The following is a 17,567-nucleotide window of genomic DNA, read 5'->3' on the forward strand; positions in this document are numbered from 1 at the left end:
ATGAGTGCAGCAAAGTTCACTGGGAAAATTTGTTGGTGATTTATACAAATTTGAATCAGGTCAATTGGTTAATCCCAGAGTTGGGAAATATTTTATTCCGTGAAGTCAGGACAAAAAGACATTCCAAAGACTGTTGCTTCTCTGGTCAGGGCCAACGAGTTCCAGTTGTGGGCTAGTAGCAGTTGAAGCATGATAGTGGCCTTGCCCAAATGTTATTCTCCCCACTGAATTATAACACGACAGGGATGAGATTACCCACCCCGAAGCCAGAAGCAAGAGCCCATGTCTGGGGGAGTCTGACTCTGGAAAGGTGAGATAGAACTGTGGCTGGGAGATTAATAGACGGAGGCAGAGCCATAAGAGGAGTCTGAGGCTGGCCCAGGAATTGCATGTGCTCAGCCCCTTCCTCCTGAGTCCGAAATGAATCCTGGGGGGAAAGCCAGTGTGATCTGTTAAAACAGCTCACGGCGAAAGCAAACACATCAGTGGCTTATTACTGAGATACCCAGGCTTACTCCTCTTACGGGTTGTCAAATTCTTACCCCCCTATCGTTTGCTTTATGGTCTTTAGTCTTTTTTCTTCCGTGGAATATATTAAAACCATAAACAGCTGAGGATAACAGACATTTACTTTTCTGTGAAAGCAAATGGGGGAACTCCTGAGAAGAACAGGGCTTTATGGAAATAGCACCTGTGGCACAGGGAAAATATTTGCTTTGCAACTGCGTGAGTGATGGACCTACAGAGTTCTGGGACTTGGAAACTGAGTCTCACTTCATCTTTCCCAACATATGAGGCGGGAGCTAGGAAGCAGATGTTCAGAAAACATTAGAATTATGGAAAAGACCGGTGAGGGTTTTGTACACAGAGATGTTCCTGTGGGTTGTTCTGTTTTTCTCCTTCAAAAGAGGGAAAACAGCATGGGAACATGTCTTCATCTCTTTCCTTTATGGCTCAACCTAACGCAGGCGCCCTGTTACACACAAGTTCATTGTAAGAAGACAATGCTGTTTTTACATGACATCCTTTTTTCTGGAAATTCGAAGTGTCTTATTCATATTAGTTTATGATATGGAATGGAAGAACCTCATTAGATCATGGGTAGGGGGATATAGGCAAAATGCAGTAAAAAATGCTAACGTTTATTACTGCTTACAAGTTTTGCCACACTTCCCTCTCTCCACACCACCACTGTTCTCTGAGCCACCACCTTCATTGATCCAAGGATATCAGCAGCCATCTCTAATTTCTTAATCTACATCCAACCCTCACCAGCTCCCAGTCAGCTCTCTGTGTGGCCCACTGGACGGCCTTGAAAAGGAAATCCAGTGATGTCAGTCTTCAGCGTAAAACCTTCCAATGACTTGTCATTACACTGAAGCTCAAAATCTTTGGTGTGCCTGGTGGTTCATTCGGTTGAGCATCCAACTTCAGCCCGGGTCATGATCTCGTGTTTGTGGGTTCGAACCCTGAGTCGGGCTCTGTGCTGACAGCTCAGAGCCTGGAGCCTGCTTGGATTCTGTGTCTCCCTCTCTCTCTGCCCCTCCCCTGCTTGCTCTCTGTGTCTCTTTATCTCTCAAAAAATAAAATAAAACATTAAAAAAAATTAAAAAAAATCTTTAACATGCTTACAGGCCCCAAAGTGGATCCCTATCACTCTCATTGCTACATCTTGAACCATGCTCCCTGACCTCTTCCCTCACTACACTGACCTTATTTATTTCCATGCCTTTCAAGGTTGCATGCTCCCTCCTGCCAAAGGGTCTACATCTATGTTCTTCAGTTTGGAGTCTCTTCAGTGTGGTCTTCATCTAGTTAATCCCTACTGATCATCTACTGATCATCTACCTACTAACTGCTCATCATTTCTTGAGGAAAGGTTCTCTTTTTGTGAAGAACAGACCCCTGTATTTGCTAATAAAACCGCATGTGTGACACCCACAGAATCTCTAAATCACAGAAAGGAGCACCTGGCAATTTCTACTTTATGAAACTTTCTCTTCTGTGTCCTGTTGTGTCCTGTCCCAAACTCTCCCTCTCCCCACCTCCCTCACCTCTCAGCATCAGAAAAACCAGGGGAAACTTTACCTATTTTCATGTCCTTGCAGCTGAAGTGGCTGAGGAGGAGCTGGTTGGGCAACAGGGCTGTTGGGAGTGGCTGGGCTCGGCTGGGCCAGAGGACTCTGCTGGGCCATGGGGCTCTGCTTCTCTGAGCTGGGTGCCGATGCTGGGCTGCTGAGCTCTGCAAAGGGGAGCCAAAGTGGCAGGTGCAGTCAGGTTGGCATCTGATAAAGGGCAAGAGGTGGCCAGAGGTGGTAACTCTTTGCCTCCTCAGATGACTCAAGGCTTCAGTTTTCTCAGTTTCTGTTAGGCTTTAAGACAGCAGGTTAAACTTATCAATTATCCAATCAAGTTCCAATACCATTCACAGAATTAGTATTATTTCATGAATTACAAGTGTTGCTGAACAAAGTTAAACAGAGTCTCTTGTCATTTTCCTAGCAGAAAAGATTACAATCAAAAAAACCCTGTTAAGACAATGAAAAAATAATCCAGAGGAGTAAGCTCTAAAACATATTCTATTTTTCCAGTGCTGCCCACTGAGAGAAAACATTTGAGCTGCTACTTCTTGGTTGTAAAGACAAATCCTACCAGTATTCCCAAGTTTGGACAAGGAAGTAACCATAATAGAAATAAATGCTTTTCATAATATTCTCTCTAGCTCCTTGTTGGTTTTATTGCTCAATCACCCCCTGTACTCCATGGTTTTTCAGAAAGAAAAAGAACATTGGACAGAAGAATGTTCATAAAATTGTTCTTTGTTAACACAGCTTCTTGGATTTTCCTGTAATAGCATTACCGTCTCAACTGAAATTATCTGTATACGATGCAATACAAATAAGACAGACATATTTCAGACTGGGGAAAACTGAAAAGCGAGTCAGATTTTTAGTGAGCAATCTTGCTTAGAGTTCATTTGAATATTTTACACATAATGATGTCTGCAAGTAACAGGTTAAAAACACCGCGTCATTTTCTGTTCTGTTCTTTGTATTTGGTTGGGTGATAAAAGGGAGGTGATCTATTCTTTATTAAGCCATTCTTCCCCTTTCTTGTCTGGCAGCTCAGATTTTGAAAAATTCTTTCCACTTGCGGGCTTTCTCATCTTCAGCACTGTTGACATTTTGGGCAAGACAATTCTTTGCTGGGGGGGGGGGGGCTGTCCTGTGCATTGTTGGATCGCTGGCGGTATCCTTGCCCTCTACCCGCTAGATGCCGGTAGCATTCCCATCCTAATTGTGACAGTCAAAAACGTTGTCAGACCTTGCTGAACATCCCCCAGGGGGACAAAATCACCTCAGTTGAGAACCACTGTTTTATATGGAAAGTCAGGTGACTGTTTAGTGCCTGCTTGCCAGATAGCCCCAAGACAGAATCAGGACACTGAGGAAAACAGAGGGGACCAAGGTGAGTGGACCTATCACTCTCCATGTGGTATTCTACACTCCACTCACAGGTGAGCTCTGGGGACTGAAATCTCGAGCATCATTCATGAGTCAGCAGCTACAAACCAGTAATGAACCAGTGTCTGGAAATGGTGACTTTATGGTGAACTGGTTCTTAGATCCTTGTGGCCCTCAAGGCATGGCAATAAGCTGTAACTCACTACTCTTCAAGCCTCAGGGGGGAGTCCTTATACAGAGAAATTCAAAAGATTAAGTGGGAATTTAAAATTCTTATCAGATGCAACGTTTTCTAAATGAGCTCTCTTTATACCACAAAACTTCCTCAAGCTTTTCAAAATCAATCTGACTTTGAAGAATCCTCCAGAGCTTAACTGTTAACATGAATACACTTTTTTTTTTCTGCTTCAGATTTGTAACTCTATCATCTCTGTCGAATGGGTTCTGGTTTAATATAAGCATAAAAACAGTACTCCCCAGACCACAGGGAATGATTGAATAACCCAGTGTCTTGAGATTCACACTATTTATCTATAATGTCACACAGCTTGATCTCTGAATGAAACTGGTACTAAGTAAACAGGATATGGGTTGCAAGAGAGAGTGGATTTCTGCAAAAGTAGAAATAGGAATCAACCTCAGGCGCTCTGGCACCACTATGATGGCGGCCAGGCTCAGGCACTCACCCTCCTGAGGGATGATGCGGAGGGTGACACTAAGACCAGCATCCTTGATGAGCTTCACAATGTCTGCATGAGGCATGTTGATGATGGACTGGCCGTTCACTGCTAAGATCCGGTCTCCCACTTTCAGTTTTGCACAGCGGTCTGCAGGACTCCCATCGATGATGCGGCCGATTTTATGGGGCACAGCTAAAACAATCCCCAACAGAATCAGATATCAGGAGTGTTCCCAGCACTGTTCTTTTTTTTTTTTTTTTAATATTTTTATTTATTTTTGAGAAAGCACAAGTGGGGGAGGGTTAGGAGGAGGGAGACAGAGGATCTGAAGTGGGCTTGGAGCTGACTGAAATGAGCCCGATGTGGGGCTTGAACTCACCAATCGTGAGATCGTGACCTGAGCCAAAGTTGGAAGCTTCACCAACTGAGGCCCCTAGGGCCCCCCCCCCCCGCAGCACTGTTCTATCTTTGAGTCCAGCCCCACAGAAAAAAATGCGATGTCAGAATTCTTTTTTCCATCAGTAAATTTGCCTTTTGAAATCATAATCATGCCTATTAAGTGTGGTCCTGTGCATTCCACTGAGATCAGAATTTCTAAATTCAAGTTCTGTGCAATGACAGACCAATTCCAAACACATGGACCAGGGGTCCTCAAATTCTGGTGTATCATAATCACTCTAGGATTAAAAATACAGCTCTTTGGGCCTTAACCTGACCTTGTGCATCAAAATGTCCAGGAGCAGGTGAGAATCACAATTTTTTTTTTTTTTTTGAGAATCACAATTTTTTAAGAAGCTCCTCAAGACATTCTAATACACACAAAATTTTGAGAACCACAGGCATACGTTATTGTGAGAGCATACTGTAGAGATAATAATACAGTTTCAGAAGGATACAATAAATGTCAAGAATTCAATTTCTACCCTTGTCTATTTTGCCGAGAGAAGAGATCAGGGAAGGAGAGAAATCTATATTAACATGGCTGTCACAGCAGGTGAAGAAGCTATGCTCAACTTCCTATCATCCACTAATCTTCGGTTTCAAGGTTGATGCAGGTTTCAAATCTTACCTCTTCTTTCTGATTTAATTTATAAGTGGTGCTGATAATTTATTAAGTGATGCATAATATATTGCATCAAATCTAAGATGCCATTATGACAAACTTCTGTTTTAGGTATCACAAGAAAGAAGGAAAGAAAGAAAGAAAGAAAGAAAGAAAGAAAGAAAGAAAGAAGGAAAGAAACTCTGCCAATTAAACAATGACACTCCATCGACTGTAAGATGCTGTATAATTTTTTAGATATTTAAATTATGAAAACGTGTATTAGAATTGATCAAATATGGCATATGTCTCTTTAAAACAATGAAAGCTTATGTATGTATGTATGTATGTATGTATGTATGGAGAGCCAGGTGCATGAGGATAAAGATTTTTTAGCAGGTTGACTTCTATTCAATGTAAGTGTTTGAGTGCCTACCAGGATAACTATTTCTGGGGTCAGATACCACTGGCACACCTCTTCCTTCCCCAAGGAGGTTAGAATCTAGAAACCTGTTCTTTTTCCTTTCACATTTGTAGGTAGGGAACCCCAGCCAAGAAATCACCTGTCAATTACTCTGTGTTGTTTCTTTCCTCATGGAAGTCAGATACTGATTTATCTGTGTAAAGAGGCAGAGACACTCCACCATTTGTTATGCTTCAGGAGTGTCCGTTCCTTGAACTCTCAATCTTATGTATGTGTTACAGTGAAAGGCAGAACATCAGCTAATAACCACGTAAGGAAGGACAATCAGTGAGTTAATGAACCAGAGCCTTGATCATATTTCCATTGTGACAGGTTATAGATAGCATATGAAAATACTGGCTGAGCCGATGTTTCTGAAGTAAAACTCATGTTGAGTTTTTATTTACAGGCAGTAATGGCTTTAATTAAGAACATCTTACTTAAAGCATACTAAAGATCATCTTAGACTCTCAGGACAATGCACTTATTAAGCAGAAATGTAATAAGAACTCATTCATTTAGTTATTTAAAAAAAGAAGGCATTGCAAATTCTTTGGTCTTCTACTATAATTAGAGTGAACATTTGTTCCTGTTTTTGCCCCCTTTCATGTTCAATACTGTCCTTGAACAGTCCATACATGGCACGGTCTCCCTGGTTTCCAATGTGTCTATTGCTATCCATCATGTGATCCTTGGAAAGCTACCTGACCTCTCTGAGTTTGTTTTTCAATAGTAAAATTGGGATAATAATATCCCTGACTTCACAGGAAGGCTCTGAGAAACAAATGCGTTGGCACATGTGAAGTGACTAGAACAGTGACTGGTGTAAGAACGGACCTATAACTATTAACTTTTCTTTCATTCTCTTTATTACTAATATCTTTTTAATGTTTCTGATATCACTATTGATATGCACGTGTGGTTGTATATAGGTACCAGCTTGAATTCTTCCTACATGGGGTAAACCTGTATTACCGTTAAAACTGAAGAAATGTTTTCCTTATGACACAACAGTATCTCCTAAGTATCAACACTGGAAAACAGCTTCACTTGGGAAAAAGAAATGTGTTTTGGGGATTATACAGATGCTAGATGAGGCCAAGCATCCTGTTTGTTTTTCTCTGGTTTTACAAAAAAGATGTTGTATGTCTGTGTAGGAAAATGCCAACTCATAAGTAAGACTTTATTATTTAAAGGGAAATTAGTATAATACAGATGTCCTCATTATCTGCATTGAGCCTTAAACACACACAATTACAACTACATTTAAATATATATAATTTAATCCTTAAGAAATCATGTGAGATACTGGATAGAATTACCATTACATGTTTAAGAGTGGAAGAAACCGAGCTACAAAGTCATTAGCGATTGCCCAACTCAGAAAGTCCAAGCAAGATTTAGAATCCCAGTCTGCTCGATTCCAGAGGCTTTGCTCTTAACCACGGCGCTACACTGTACTGTATCTCTTGACTTTGTGGTTCCTTTCCTCCACCCAAGCACTTGTTTCATGGGCACCTGGTACTTTTATTTGGTGAGTGCAGCTTGCCTCTAATCAGGCAGTCACAAACACTTCACCAGTGGCCCTCATCCAGGGGAGCGTGGAAGGCAGAAACTCTGCTTGAAGCTGGTTCTTTGTGGCAGCTGTCTTTTGACAGGCAGGACATGAGGAAGAAGGGAGAGGAAAGGGGAGGAAGGAAGGCAAGGGGGAGGAGAGGAAGGGAGAGGAAAATTGGACAGCTCCTCAGATCCCTTTTGGTTGGGACTTCACATCATGGTGTCATTCCTTTATTTGAAGTCATTTCTTTGGGTATTAGAAATACATTTCAAATGAAATTTAAAAATACACTTTAAAACACATACAGCTGGTATTTGGATGATTTGCTGCTTTGAATTATTCATGCCTATACTCCCCTCCAGATCATTTAGAATCTCCTGGGCATAAAGCCACAAATGTTTCAAAACATAGATTTCACACACACACACACACACACACACACACACTTTTATGAGCTCAATAACAATAAAAACAAAACAATAAGTTATCATTTGTTAATTTCCAGGCACTGGGCTAAGCACTTATTTTAAATCCTGACAGCAGCAGTGTGAAGTAGCTGTAAAAGTATAATAATCATGTTTAGTTTATTGTTAAGAAGACAAAGAAATGTCAAAGCCAGGATTCAAACCTATGCCTGTGGCTTCAAACCTTAGGGTTACTCCCTCCTTTTTTTGATATATGCCAGGTTGGAAGCAATTTGAATCATGAGAACTGAGGGCATGGCTCAGCTTAGGAACAGCTTAGGAAAGCATGCTGCTTGAGATTTTGAGATGAAAGTTTCATTGTAAACAGATTTATTTGCTTATGATGATAACTCTTAGTTTCAAGGCCATTTTCACTTTACTGTGGCAGACAGAATAACAACTAAACTAAAATAATAAAAACTAAAATGAAATAATGAAAACTGAAATAAATTCTATGGTAGCCACACAGAATGACTGAGTGGCTTACATAAAATGGGAGTGAGTACACAATTTAAAAAGGTGTGCCCATAACTGGAAGCATCTGACATAGTTTTGTTAAAATTGTTTCTATTGGCATGTGCTTTAATAAAAACAGTGCTTGAAACTCTTGGCAGCTGAACACAGCTTCACTTTTTCTTCACCAGCAATTTCCCTACACATGTAAGTACATTGAATGTTGATGTGCAACAACTCACTGACAAGAGGTGGGCTCAGAGAGGATTCTTCCTGAAAACAAGATGCAGTTCCATTTGCTCAGTTAGGAAGTCTACAGAACTAATGACCTAAGTGCTTTCTGTGCATTGCTAATGGAATTACAGAGCATGGAAGAGGCCATGACCTTGGTTTCTATTATTGGGATGAATGGTACTCGTTAATTCTCTGGGAATTGATGACTAAGGTAACTGCTGGAGCACAGTCCATTTAGACAGCATGCCTTCCAGACAACATCTGTCAGGCAGCAGCATAAATCAAGTCTTTGGACCAGTCTTCTTGACACAGTGTGCTTAGGATACACAGGTATTTGGAAAAGTTGCAATATGTCATGAGGCTTTGAACATGCTAACATTTGGGAAGGAGACAATGTATCACTACTTAGAAATTTCCCTTTAACTTCAAATCACATAAGCTATGGAAAAAGAAACCCATCTTTTTCCCCTTTATTTCTTTGTGGGGAAAACACCACTATATATTCATATTTTATATTATAAAATTTAGTATTTTCAATTTTATATTTTCCTGTACATGAATTAACCCTTTGACGCCTGCTCAAGCACAGCATCCTTGTTTCAGTAGGGCTATTCAGACACAGTTGGACTGGATCCTAAATTTGTTCTAAAGCCCTGGATTCTTTGGGTCTTTGGCCCCACTACTACAGGAGGCAATGGTCCTCCTCCCTTTTTGCTGTTTGGTTCTCTTCAGGGAGCTTTGTGTGGTCTATCCAGGCTCCTTCAGCCACTGGTTAACCAATGAACTCTTCTTGAGTTCTACCTTAGGTTCATTCCCACAAAGAAGATGACACAGTTGCCTGGATGACTTTTTTTTTTTTTTTTTTTTTTTTGCTTTGGCAATAGAATCTTCCTGAAATTTCTGGTGATGGATTCTTCCTGAAATTCTCAGCTGCACCTGAGGGAAGGGGTAGTAGTTCCCTCTCCCTCCACTTTTTTTTTTCATGTTTCCTTGTTTTTTATGTGCTTTATTTCAGAAAAGGAAAACTCGTGACTCATATTTACATTTAATTATCTTCTTGTTAATAGATCCACAAAGTGGAATTGTATATGGAAGCGGAGGAAAGCATTAGATAGGGAAAGTGGATTCTGCATCAATCATGTCAAATTTATAAGCAAGAAGTTTCTGAAATGAGTGTGACAATAGTAAATACTTCAAAGGCAATCAATAACATAAACTCTCATTAGCTCACAATTCTATTAATCTGTGAAGGTTAAACAACATGCCATTAGTTTAAGGAGGCAAGGAAAATTAGTTTGGATTTAAAATCTGTGACCTGATATGGAAAGAAGTATGTGTGTGTGTGTGTGTGTGTGTGTGTGTGTGTGTTCAGTTGGATGATTACAGTTTCTTTTCTTAAAATAATCTGTGACGGGGCACCTGGGTAGCTCAGTCGGTTAAGCGGCTGACTTTGGCTCAGGTCATGATCTCACGATTCATGAGTTTGAGCCCTCTGTCTGTGCTGACAGCTCAGAGCCTGAAGTCTGCTTTGGATTCTGTGTCTCCCTCTCTTTCTGTCCCTCCCCCGCTCATGCTCTGTCTCTGTCTCTCAAAAATAAATATACATTAAAAAACTTAAAATAATTTGTGACAATGATTTACTGTCTAGTTTCAGAATTGTGGGTTAGAGCAGGGGGATCAGCTACTCCATCAACAACACATTTCTGCATAGCATCATCTTACTAACAGCTCCAGTGCTCGGCACAGTGTGAGAGATAGTAATGAAACAACACATGCTATCTGGCCTTAAGAAACTCACAGCCAAGTTGGGGAGATTCATATACAAATACTTATAACACAAATTGGCAACTCCATGGTAAAGGTAGCAAGGGTACCCTCAACAAGGGTAGAGAGGAGGGGTGAATCATTGGGTTCAGGTGCGGACTCAGAGAGTGGTAAGGAAAAAGGAAGTTCATTCTGGGGAAGAGGGCACATAGTGTCCTAGGCTAAATGGCAGCTCCCTTGCTGAAAAAGTCATGGTGGTACACAGGGACCTATCAAATCCATGGAGGAAGAAGCAAAGAGAGATGTTTTGAAGTTGAGGTCCCTCCTGCCTTCAAAATTCTTGTTTCCCTCACTGAGATCCCTGATACAATAACTTTACCCAGATCCTCTAGATGGACCCTGAATATATAGGAACAACAGAAAAGTAATTGTCTCAGAGCATTCCTATCACTTTAACCCACAGTGAAGAATCCTGTTTTCCTGCCTTTAGAAACCCAGGCTTAGTATTAATTGCTGATTTTCCTTATCTCCTTCCTAGAAGTCCTGGATAAGCATGTTCTACTGTAACAAATCCATTTAGCTCAATGTTGTTCCTTCCTGGAGTGTGACAGTGTCCTTCGAAAGAGTTTTTCTTGGTCATCAGGGAGTGGAAATGTGGCAAAAACATGTGTTTGGTATTTTTTAAAAATTTGCAGAAAAATTAAGAAAAAACAGCATGACTCGTTTTCCTCTAAAAGTCTGTGGAATTTGCTTTCCAAAAATGAAAAGGTCTTCCCTGACATTCATAGCCAACTGAGTTGCAAGACCCAAAATCGAGCAGCTGGTGTTTTAAGGATTGCATATTCCAAAAGTGCACTTTTCCCCTCTCAGCACCATTAGTCATTCTCTTGTGGTTGAACGGTTGAGTTACCCTATAGTTGGTAATAAGCAGACGGTCAGATGGGAGAATGGGAAGAGGAGCCCATCAATGGCTACTGGGAAGTCCAGCCAAACTCATGTTTCCAAGGGCAGAAAGCACCATACAGAAAGTATTTAACTATATGCCTGGATAGAAAGAAACACTTGTTAGCTATATTTTACTCTGTATGCTTTTATTTTGCACCAATTAAAATCTCATAGCCAAGTACTGAGAGTGAATTGGTAATCTAAAGAAACCTCATTTTATTAAGAACTGTAATTAGCTATAACTTGACTGTTCCATCCCAGAACATGAGGCTGGGTTAAAATGGTTTTTTGTTTGCAAAGATTTGGTGGGCTTATAGTACAGGACCGTTTCATGGTTGTATAACCTGTGCAGTCACACAGGTTCCATGCTCAAAAGGGCCTTGTGTTTAGTTTAACGTCTATTGTCATCATTTTGACATTCTTTTTTTTTTTTTAAGTTTATTTATTTATTTTGAGAAAGAGAGAGAGAGAGAGGGGATAGGAGAAGGGCAGAGAGCGAGGGAGAAAGACCATTCCAAGCAGGCTCCACGCTGTCAGTGCAGAGCCCGACCTGGGACTCCATCTTACTAACCACGAAATCATGACCTGAGCTGAAATCAAGAGTCCGATGCTTAACTGACTGAGCCACCCAGACACCCCACCATCTTGACATTCTTAATAATGCTTGAATGAGGACTCCACATTCTCATTTTGCACTGGGCCCTGAAAATTATGTAGTTGATCTTATGTAGATACAACCATATCAGCCCATTGTTTTAATGTCTGCCCTGGAAGATGTAAATGAAAATATGTTATAGCTACCCAGGAAAATTATCACAAAGGTGGGTGGTAGGGGAGGAGCAAAAATAACTCCTTTTTCTTGTGGCTGCATTTCTTATCCCCATACATATCACTAGAAGAAGTAGTCCAGAGAATTTCTGTTAATTATACTGAAGATCCTTAATTCTTCACATTTTGATGCAAGAACCCTAAAGTATTACCTCAGTTCTGTTGTGGAAATTATCTTTATATAATTAGTCACTCATTATTTAGTCATCTACAGAGCAAATGTTCTTTATCTGTCTTTAAATAGACTTTAATAAACACCACCATATTTCAAGGAATTTGTGCTTTTGATATGATTTATTTCCCTCATAATCTGGCAAAATGTCTAGACATTAGAATGACAGGAACCAAAGAAACTTCAGAATAGTTATGATACCCAAATCTATCATTGGCTAAGAGGGTAAGCATGTGCGGGAATGAGGAGCTGAACAGAATGGAAAAAGAGTTCCACTTTTAGATATTTAAATCTTAATTTTCTGTTGAGGTGCTTTCCATTTTATGGACTATCTTAAAAGCTCACTTTTTACTTTGCTAATTTCTAGGTAGCTAGGATTTTCTTTTTGATCTGTTTTGGTCTGAAAGTTGCTATAAAAAAATTTGATCCCCTAAGTCAAATACCAACCCTATTCAGCATTTTTGTGTAAGCCCCTTCCTGGCCCCCCAAAACCCTGACAAAGAAACACATTCCACCACTCAGTAAAATCAACAACCCAGGAGTCTCTAGTCAAGGAGTAGACAGGGACCTTCTGTGTGGCTCAACTTGAATAATTTTAGTGAGTAAAACTGGATAGCTTTTAGCAAGTTTTTCTTACAAATAACCAAACAACAACCTGATATAGTAATAATGAAAAAGTTTAGAGAGTTACTAATATTAAAATATGATAAAGGGTTTCATTTCCTGCAAAGCATAAAAACAAGTTGTTTTACTCCTTTATAAAAACGGTCACAGGGTTGAGAGGCAGTATAACACTCTCATCCCAAACAAGCAACTTTCCCTGTCAAAGGGTTAGTCGCTGTCTTTATGACAAATTTAGTTCCTGAATAAGAGGTTCCTTTTATTTACGATTTAATTGTGGAGGCTTTATCAAGTCATTACCAGAAAATGCTGGATTATTCTATAAAATGAGAAAATCATATAAAAATGTCAAAACTCATATCATGATGTAAAAGGGACAAAATAATCAGAATAATTGTCTTCTAATGGATGGAGATGTCTTATAATTAAAACAATTTAAATAATACATGCACAAATTAAAACAAAAGAAAGGACAACCTAAATGCTTATAATGAAAAACCACAGTCTCCTGCCCTAATCCTCCAACACCCTCTCCAGTTCTGTGATCCAAAGGCAAACGTTTAAAATCTTTCAGGTGTTTCTTCTTCACACTTCTAAATTATATTCTTACATGGCTATTTCTTTCTTTTTTTTTTTAATTTTTTTTTAATGTTTATTTATTTTTGAGACAGAGAGAGACAGAGCATGAACGGGGGAGGGGCAGAGAGAGAGGGAGACACAGAATTGGAAGCAGGCTCCAGGCTCTGAGCCATCAGCCCAGAGCCCGACGCGGGGCTCGAACTCGCGGACCGCGAGATCGTGACCCGGGCTGAAGTCGGACGCTTAACCAACTGAGCCACCCAGGCGCCCCATTACATGGCTATTTCTTAATTTGTCAACTGGAGTCATATCTATTGACTTCCTATAATGCTAGAGGATTTGGCTTTCTTATCCAGTGGCCCACCTCCTCTCCTTATCCACGTACAGTTTTATCATTAGTTTCAGTTAAACCAGTTATCATTGCTGAAAGTCTCACCATGTAACTATTGCTCACCGTAGTGTACTGGGATTTCATTTCTTTTCTTGTACAGTTTGCCTCCCCTCCCACCCTGAATCAAGTTTCTGACTGTGTCATTCCCCCTGCCCCCACTTCTGCAATACCCTTTCTCTTTCCTCATTATCCCCCCCAAAGCTGCTCAAGTCATCTGTTCAGTTGAGCCTGGGGTCGAGGGACCTCCTTCCCATAGGTAGGTAAGTTTGTCTCAAGTTCTGCTGCTCAGTGACACTCGGGGCTTTCCTGTTGTGCTCCAACATGGGATGCACAGTTCCATAAACCCTGGGACATCTTTTTTGACTCACTCTCTCATTTTGCTAGAAGATATCCTACAGTATCTTCCTAAGTAAACATGCATGGGAGAAAAATAATTTTTCAATATTTAATGTTTGAAAATGTCTTCATTTTTACCTTCTCAATTGATGGATTCTAACTAAAATTCTAGATTGTTATGAAATTAAAGATTGAAAAAAATCATTTTTCTTCAGAATTACAGGCATTACTCCACTGTTTTCTAGTATCCAGTGTTGCTACTGAGAAGTCTGAATCCATTAGGATTTTTTGTTTCCTTTATGTGATCTATTTATTTCACCTTTTCTTTTTGGAAATGTTTACGATTGTCCCGGTGATTTTTGGGTTCTAAAGTCCACATGAATGCATCATGTTGTGGTTCTTTTCAGTCTGGAGACTTGTTTTTTTTAGTTTTGGGGTTGGGAACTTCCATTATAGTCTTTTTTTTTTTTGATAACTTCCATTCTGTTCCTTTGGTCTCTCTTTCTGGAACTCTTATTGGCTGGCTATTGGTTTCCCAGATTGATCTGTCAGTTATCACTCCTCTCTTACTTTCTCTTTCTTTTTATCTTACTTGTGTGATTTCCTTTACTTTTCTTTTCAATCCTTCTATTGGATTAAAAAAATGTTTTTTAATGTTTATTTTTTGAGAGAGAGAGAGAGAGAGGATGAGTGAGTAAGGGGCAGAGAGAGAGGGAGACACAGAATCCGAAGCAGGCTCCAGGCTCTGAGCTGTCAGCACAGAGCCCGATGCAGAGCTCAAACTCATGAACTGTGACATCATGAGCTGAGCTGAAGTCAGATGCTTAACCAACTGAGCCACCCAGGTGCCCATCAACCATTCTATCGAATTTTTAATTTCAGTTATGATGTTTTCAATTTCTAATAATTCTTTCTTTAATCATAGTATTCTTTTTTTTATAACATTCCACTTTTATTATAAAATAAAAAATCACGAGGTTTTAATATCTATGTATGTAAGTGAGACATTTTTGAAACTTTCTTTTGTGCCCTCAATTATCTCCATTTCTTCTAGTATTCTTTCATTATTCTTGGTTTGCTTGTTTGTTTTTCCATTTTAAAAATGAGCATTTCATATCTGGAATTCACGGTTGTTGTGTTCCATTCTGTTCCAAGCTTTTTTTTTTTTTTAAGTTTGTTTATTTATTTTGAGAGAGACAGAGACAGCATGAAAGGAGGGGCACTGAAAGAGAGACACAGAGAATTCCAAGCAGGCTCTGCGCTGCCAGCACAGAGCCCAATGCAGGGCTCAAACTCCTGAAACCACGAGATCATGACCCAAGCTGAAACTGAGAGCAGACACTTAACTGAATGAGCTACTTCAACACCCCTCTATCCCAAGCTTTTTAAGTTTTGAGCTGCTCTGAATTTCTAAAGAAATAATATCTTTTCTGTCCATTTCTGTTTTTCAGTTTCCTCTCTCCTGCAAAATGTGTCGCCACTTTTTTGTCTGTAGAATATCTTCCCCACTCATGTTTGTTGCATTCTTGCTCATTTACTCCCATTTTATTGGTGTCTAAGAAATGGGAGGAGATAAGCATGTTACAATTTTACCACCATTAATTAGAAACTGGAAATATTTTTTGTAAATTTAAACCAGTTGTTGCCATCAGTATTTCAGTATACAGATAGAGATTTGGAATCTATTTGGAAAATAAAAAATGTCAACAATTTATGTGACCAAACTTTAAAAGTCCTGCTGTCTCCTGTATCCCTGACAGATAAAAATACAGAAACAAACAAACAAACAAACAAAAACAACCAAACAAAGAAACAAACCTGCAACTTTTCTTTTCAAGAGTTCAGAAAATGTCATAAAATTACATTTCGTCAGCCCCAGGTATTGGGTTAAAAGTGTTCCATAAGACCACATTTTTTTTCCTCTGTATTTTTTGACTGCCTTTTGAGACTTCACACCCATTAGTGTACTTGGCTTTCAGTGATTTCTCAGCAGGCCCAGTAGAAATGGTTATAGTTACAAGCAGGTGTTGCTGACAAGTCATGTTTCTCATTTTTACAGATGCAGTGTATTCTATCTCTGCCATCTCCTTTTTCCTTTTATAGCTTCTGAAATTGTGTTTTGTAAAAAGTCACTTGGCTATCTTCACACGGTTTCCCTGTTACAATAGGTAAATGTCAAAAGCAATCAGGTACAGTATCAGCTTTTCATTGTATTCCCCTAAGCCCTCTGGTAGATAATAACTTCTTGCAATATTTTCTTAATGTAAACGGAAACAGATACTAACCCAGGCAAATGATCCCTCCTGAGCCAGCTGTCCTTTTCAATATGTTATCCAGAAGATTACATGAATATTTATTGGGTCTTCAGTTTCCCACAGAAGCCAAAGTTCCACTAACAGGGTATATCATGTTTTAACTTGAAATAATGCAATTTTGCATGACTGGATAAAACTAAATATGAAAAGGCCCTCAAGCAAAGTGCTCCAGAGCTAGAAGATCTTGATCATATATATATTTTGCAAGCAACTTCAGTGTGACCTGTGAGTGGCCAAATAAATCATGCCAGAGTTTCCTTATTTGCAAAGGAACTGTCACTCATAGTCTTTCTTTCTTAGCCTTCTCTTTCTTATCCAAATACTGTAGACCTTAACTTCATTCAGATTTCTGCTTACATGCATTTTCTCTCATCCCTTGCTTTCTAAAGCATAGTGACTGTATGTGTTTTTGGTTTTACCAAGCAGACATATGTCTCCATAATTAATTTCACCTGAGATCATCATCATAAAATGAGTATTATTACTCTAACATGAGAAATGAGTGAGAAATGAAAAATGGAAGGCTAAAGAGCCTGAAAATGTATTTTGTTGTCCACAGTGAAATACCAATTACACGCTAGAGGGAAGAGACCAAGAGTGGAAAAACACATCACTGAAGAAGATATAAGGAAAGCACAAAAACACATGAAAAGCCCTGCAACATCATTAGTCCTTAGGGAAGTAATGCAAATGCAAACCGAAATGAGACATCACCAGACACCTACTGGAATGGCTAAAATGGAAACAACAACAACAACGAGAAAGCCTGAAAATAAGCACTCACACAGGACGTAGACCATCTGGAACCCTCATAGAGGGGAATACAAAATGGTACAGCCACTTCGGAAACCACATGAACCAGCAAGCCCACTTTTCCGTGCTTACTCAAATGAAATGAAAACTATTCTCACACAAAAACCTAAGTGAAAAGTTTCATAGCAGTTTTATTCATAATCACCAAACAATAAACAATCTGAATATCTTTCAACAGGGGAATGGATAAACAAACTATGGTACATCTACACAAAGGAATATTTTTTTTCCAGGAACCAATGTGGAGGCATGAAGCAACATGGATGAATATAAACTGTACCATGCTGAGTGGGGGAAGCCAGACTCAAAAAGCTACCTAGGGCATGATTCCATTTATATGGGAAAAGGCAAAACTAGAACAGAAAACAAGTATGTGGTTGCCAGGGCTGGGAGTGGATGGAGGGGTTGACTTCACTGTGGCGGTTTATAACTAAACACATTTGCT

General features: G+C 39.6%; 1 protein-coding gene across 1 annotated transcript in view; it reads right to left on the reverse strand.

Annotated features, from left to right (window-relative positions):
* MAGI2 (membrane associated guanylate kinase, WW and PDZ domain containing 2) overlaps positions 1–17,567 on the reverse strand; it is a 1,332,916-nt gene that overhangs the window by 125,853 nt on the left and 1,189,496 nt on the right. The window contains exons 17-18 of the mRNA XM_042916449.1: positions 4,151–4,336; positions 2,089–2,242 (exon numbers count right to left, since the gene is read on the reverse strand). Coding sequence (XP_042772383.1) covers positions 2,089–2,242; positions 4,151–4,336 — 340 coding nt within the window. The remainder of the gene's footprint in view (positions 1–2,088; positions 2,243–4,150; positions 4,337–17,567) is intronic.

The sequence above is a fragment of the Panthera leo genome, chromosome A2 (genome assembly GCF_018350215.1).
Source record: "Panthera leo isolate Ple1 chromosome A2, P.leo_Ple1_pat1.1, whole genome shotgun sequence".
In the NCBI taxonomy this organism is placed as follows: Eukaryota; Metazoa; Chordata; class Mammalia; order Carnivora; family Felidae; genus Panthera; species Panthera leo.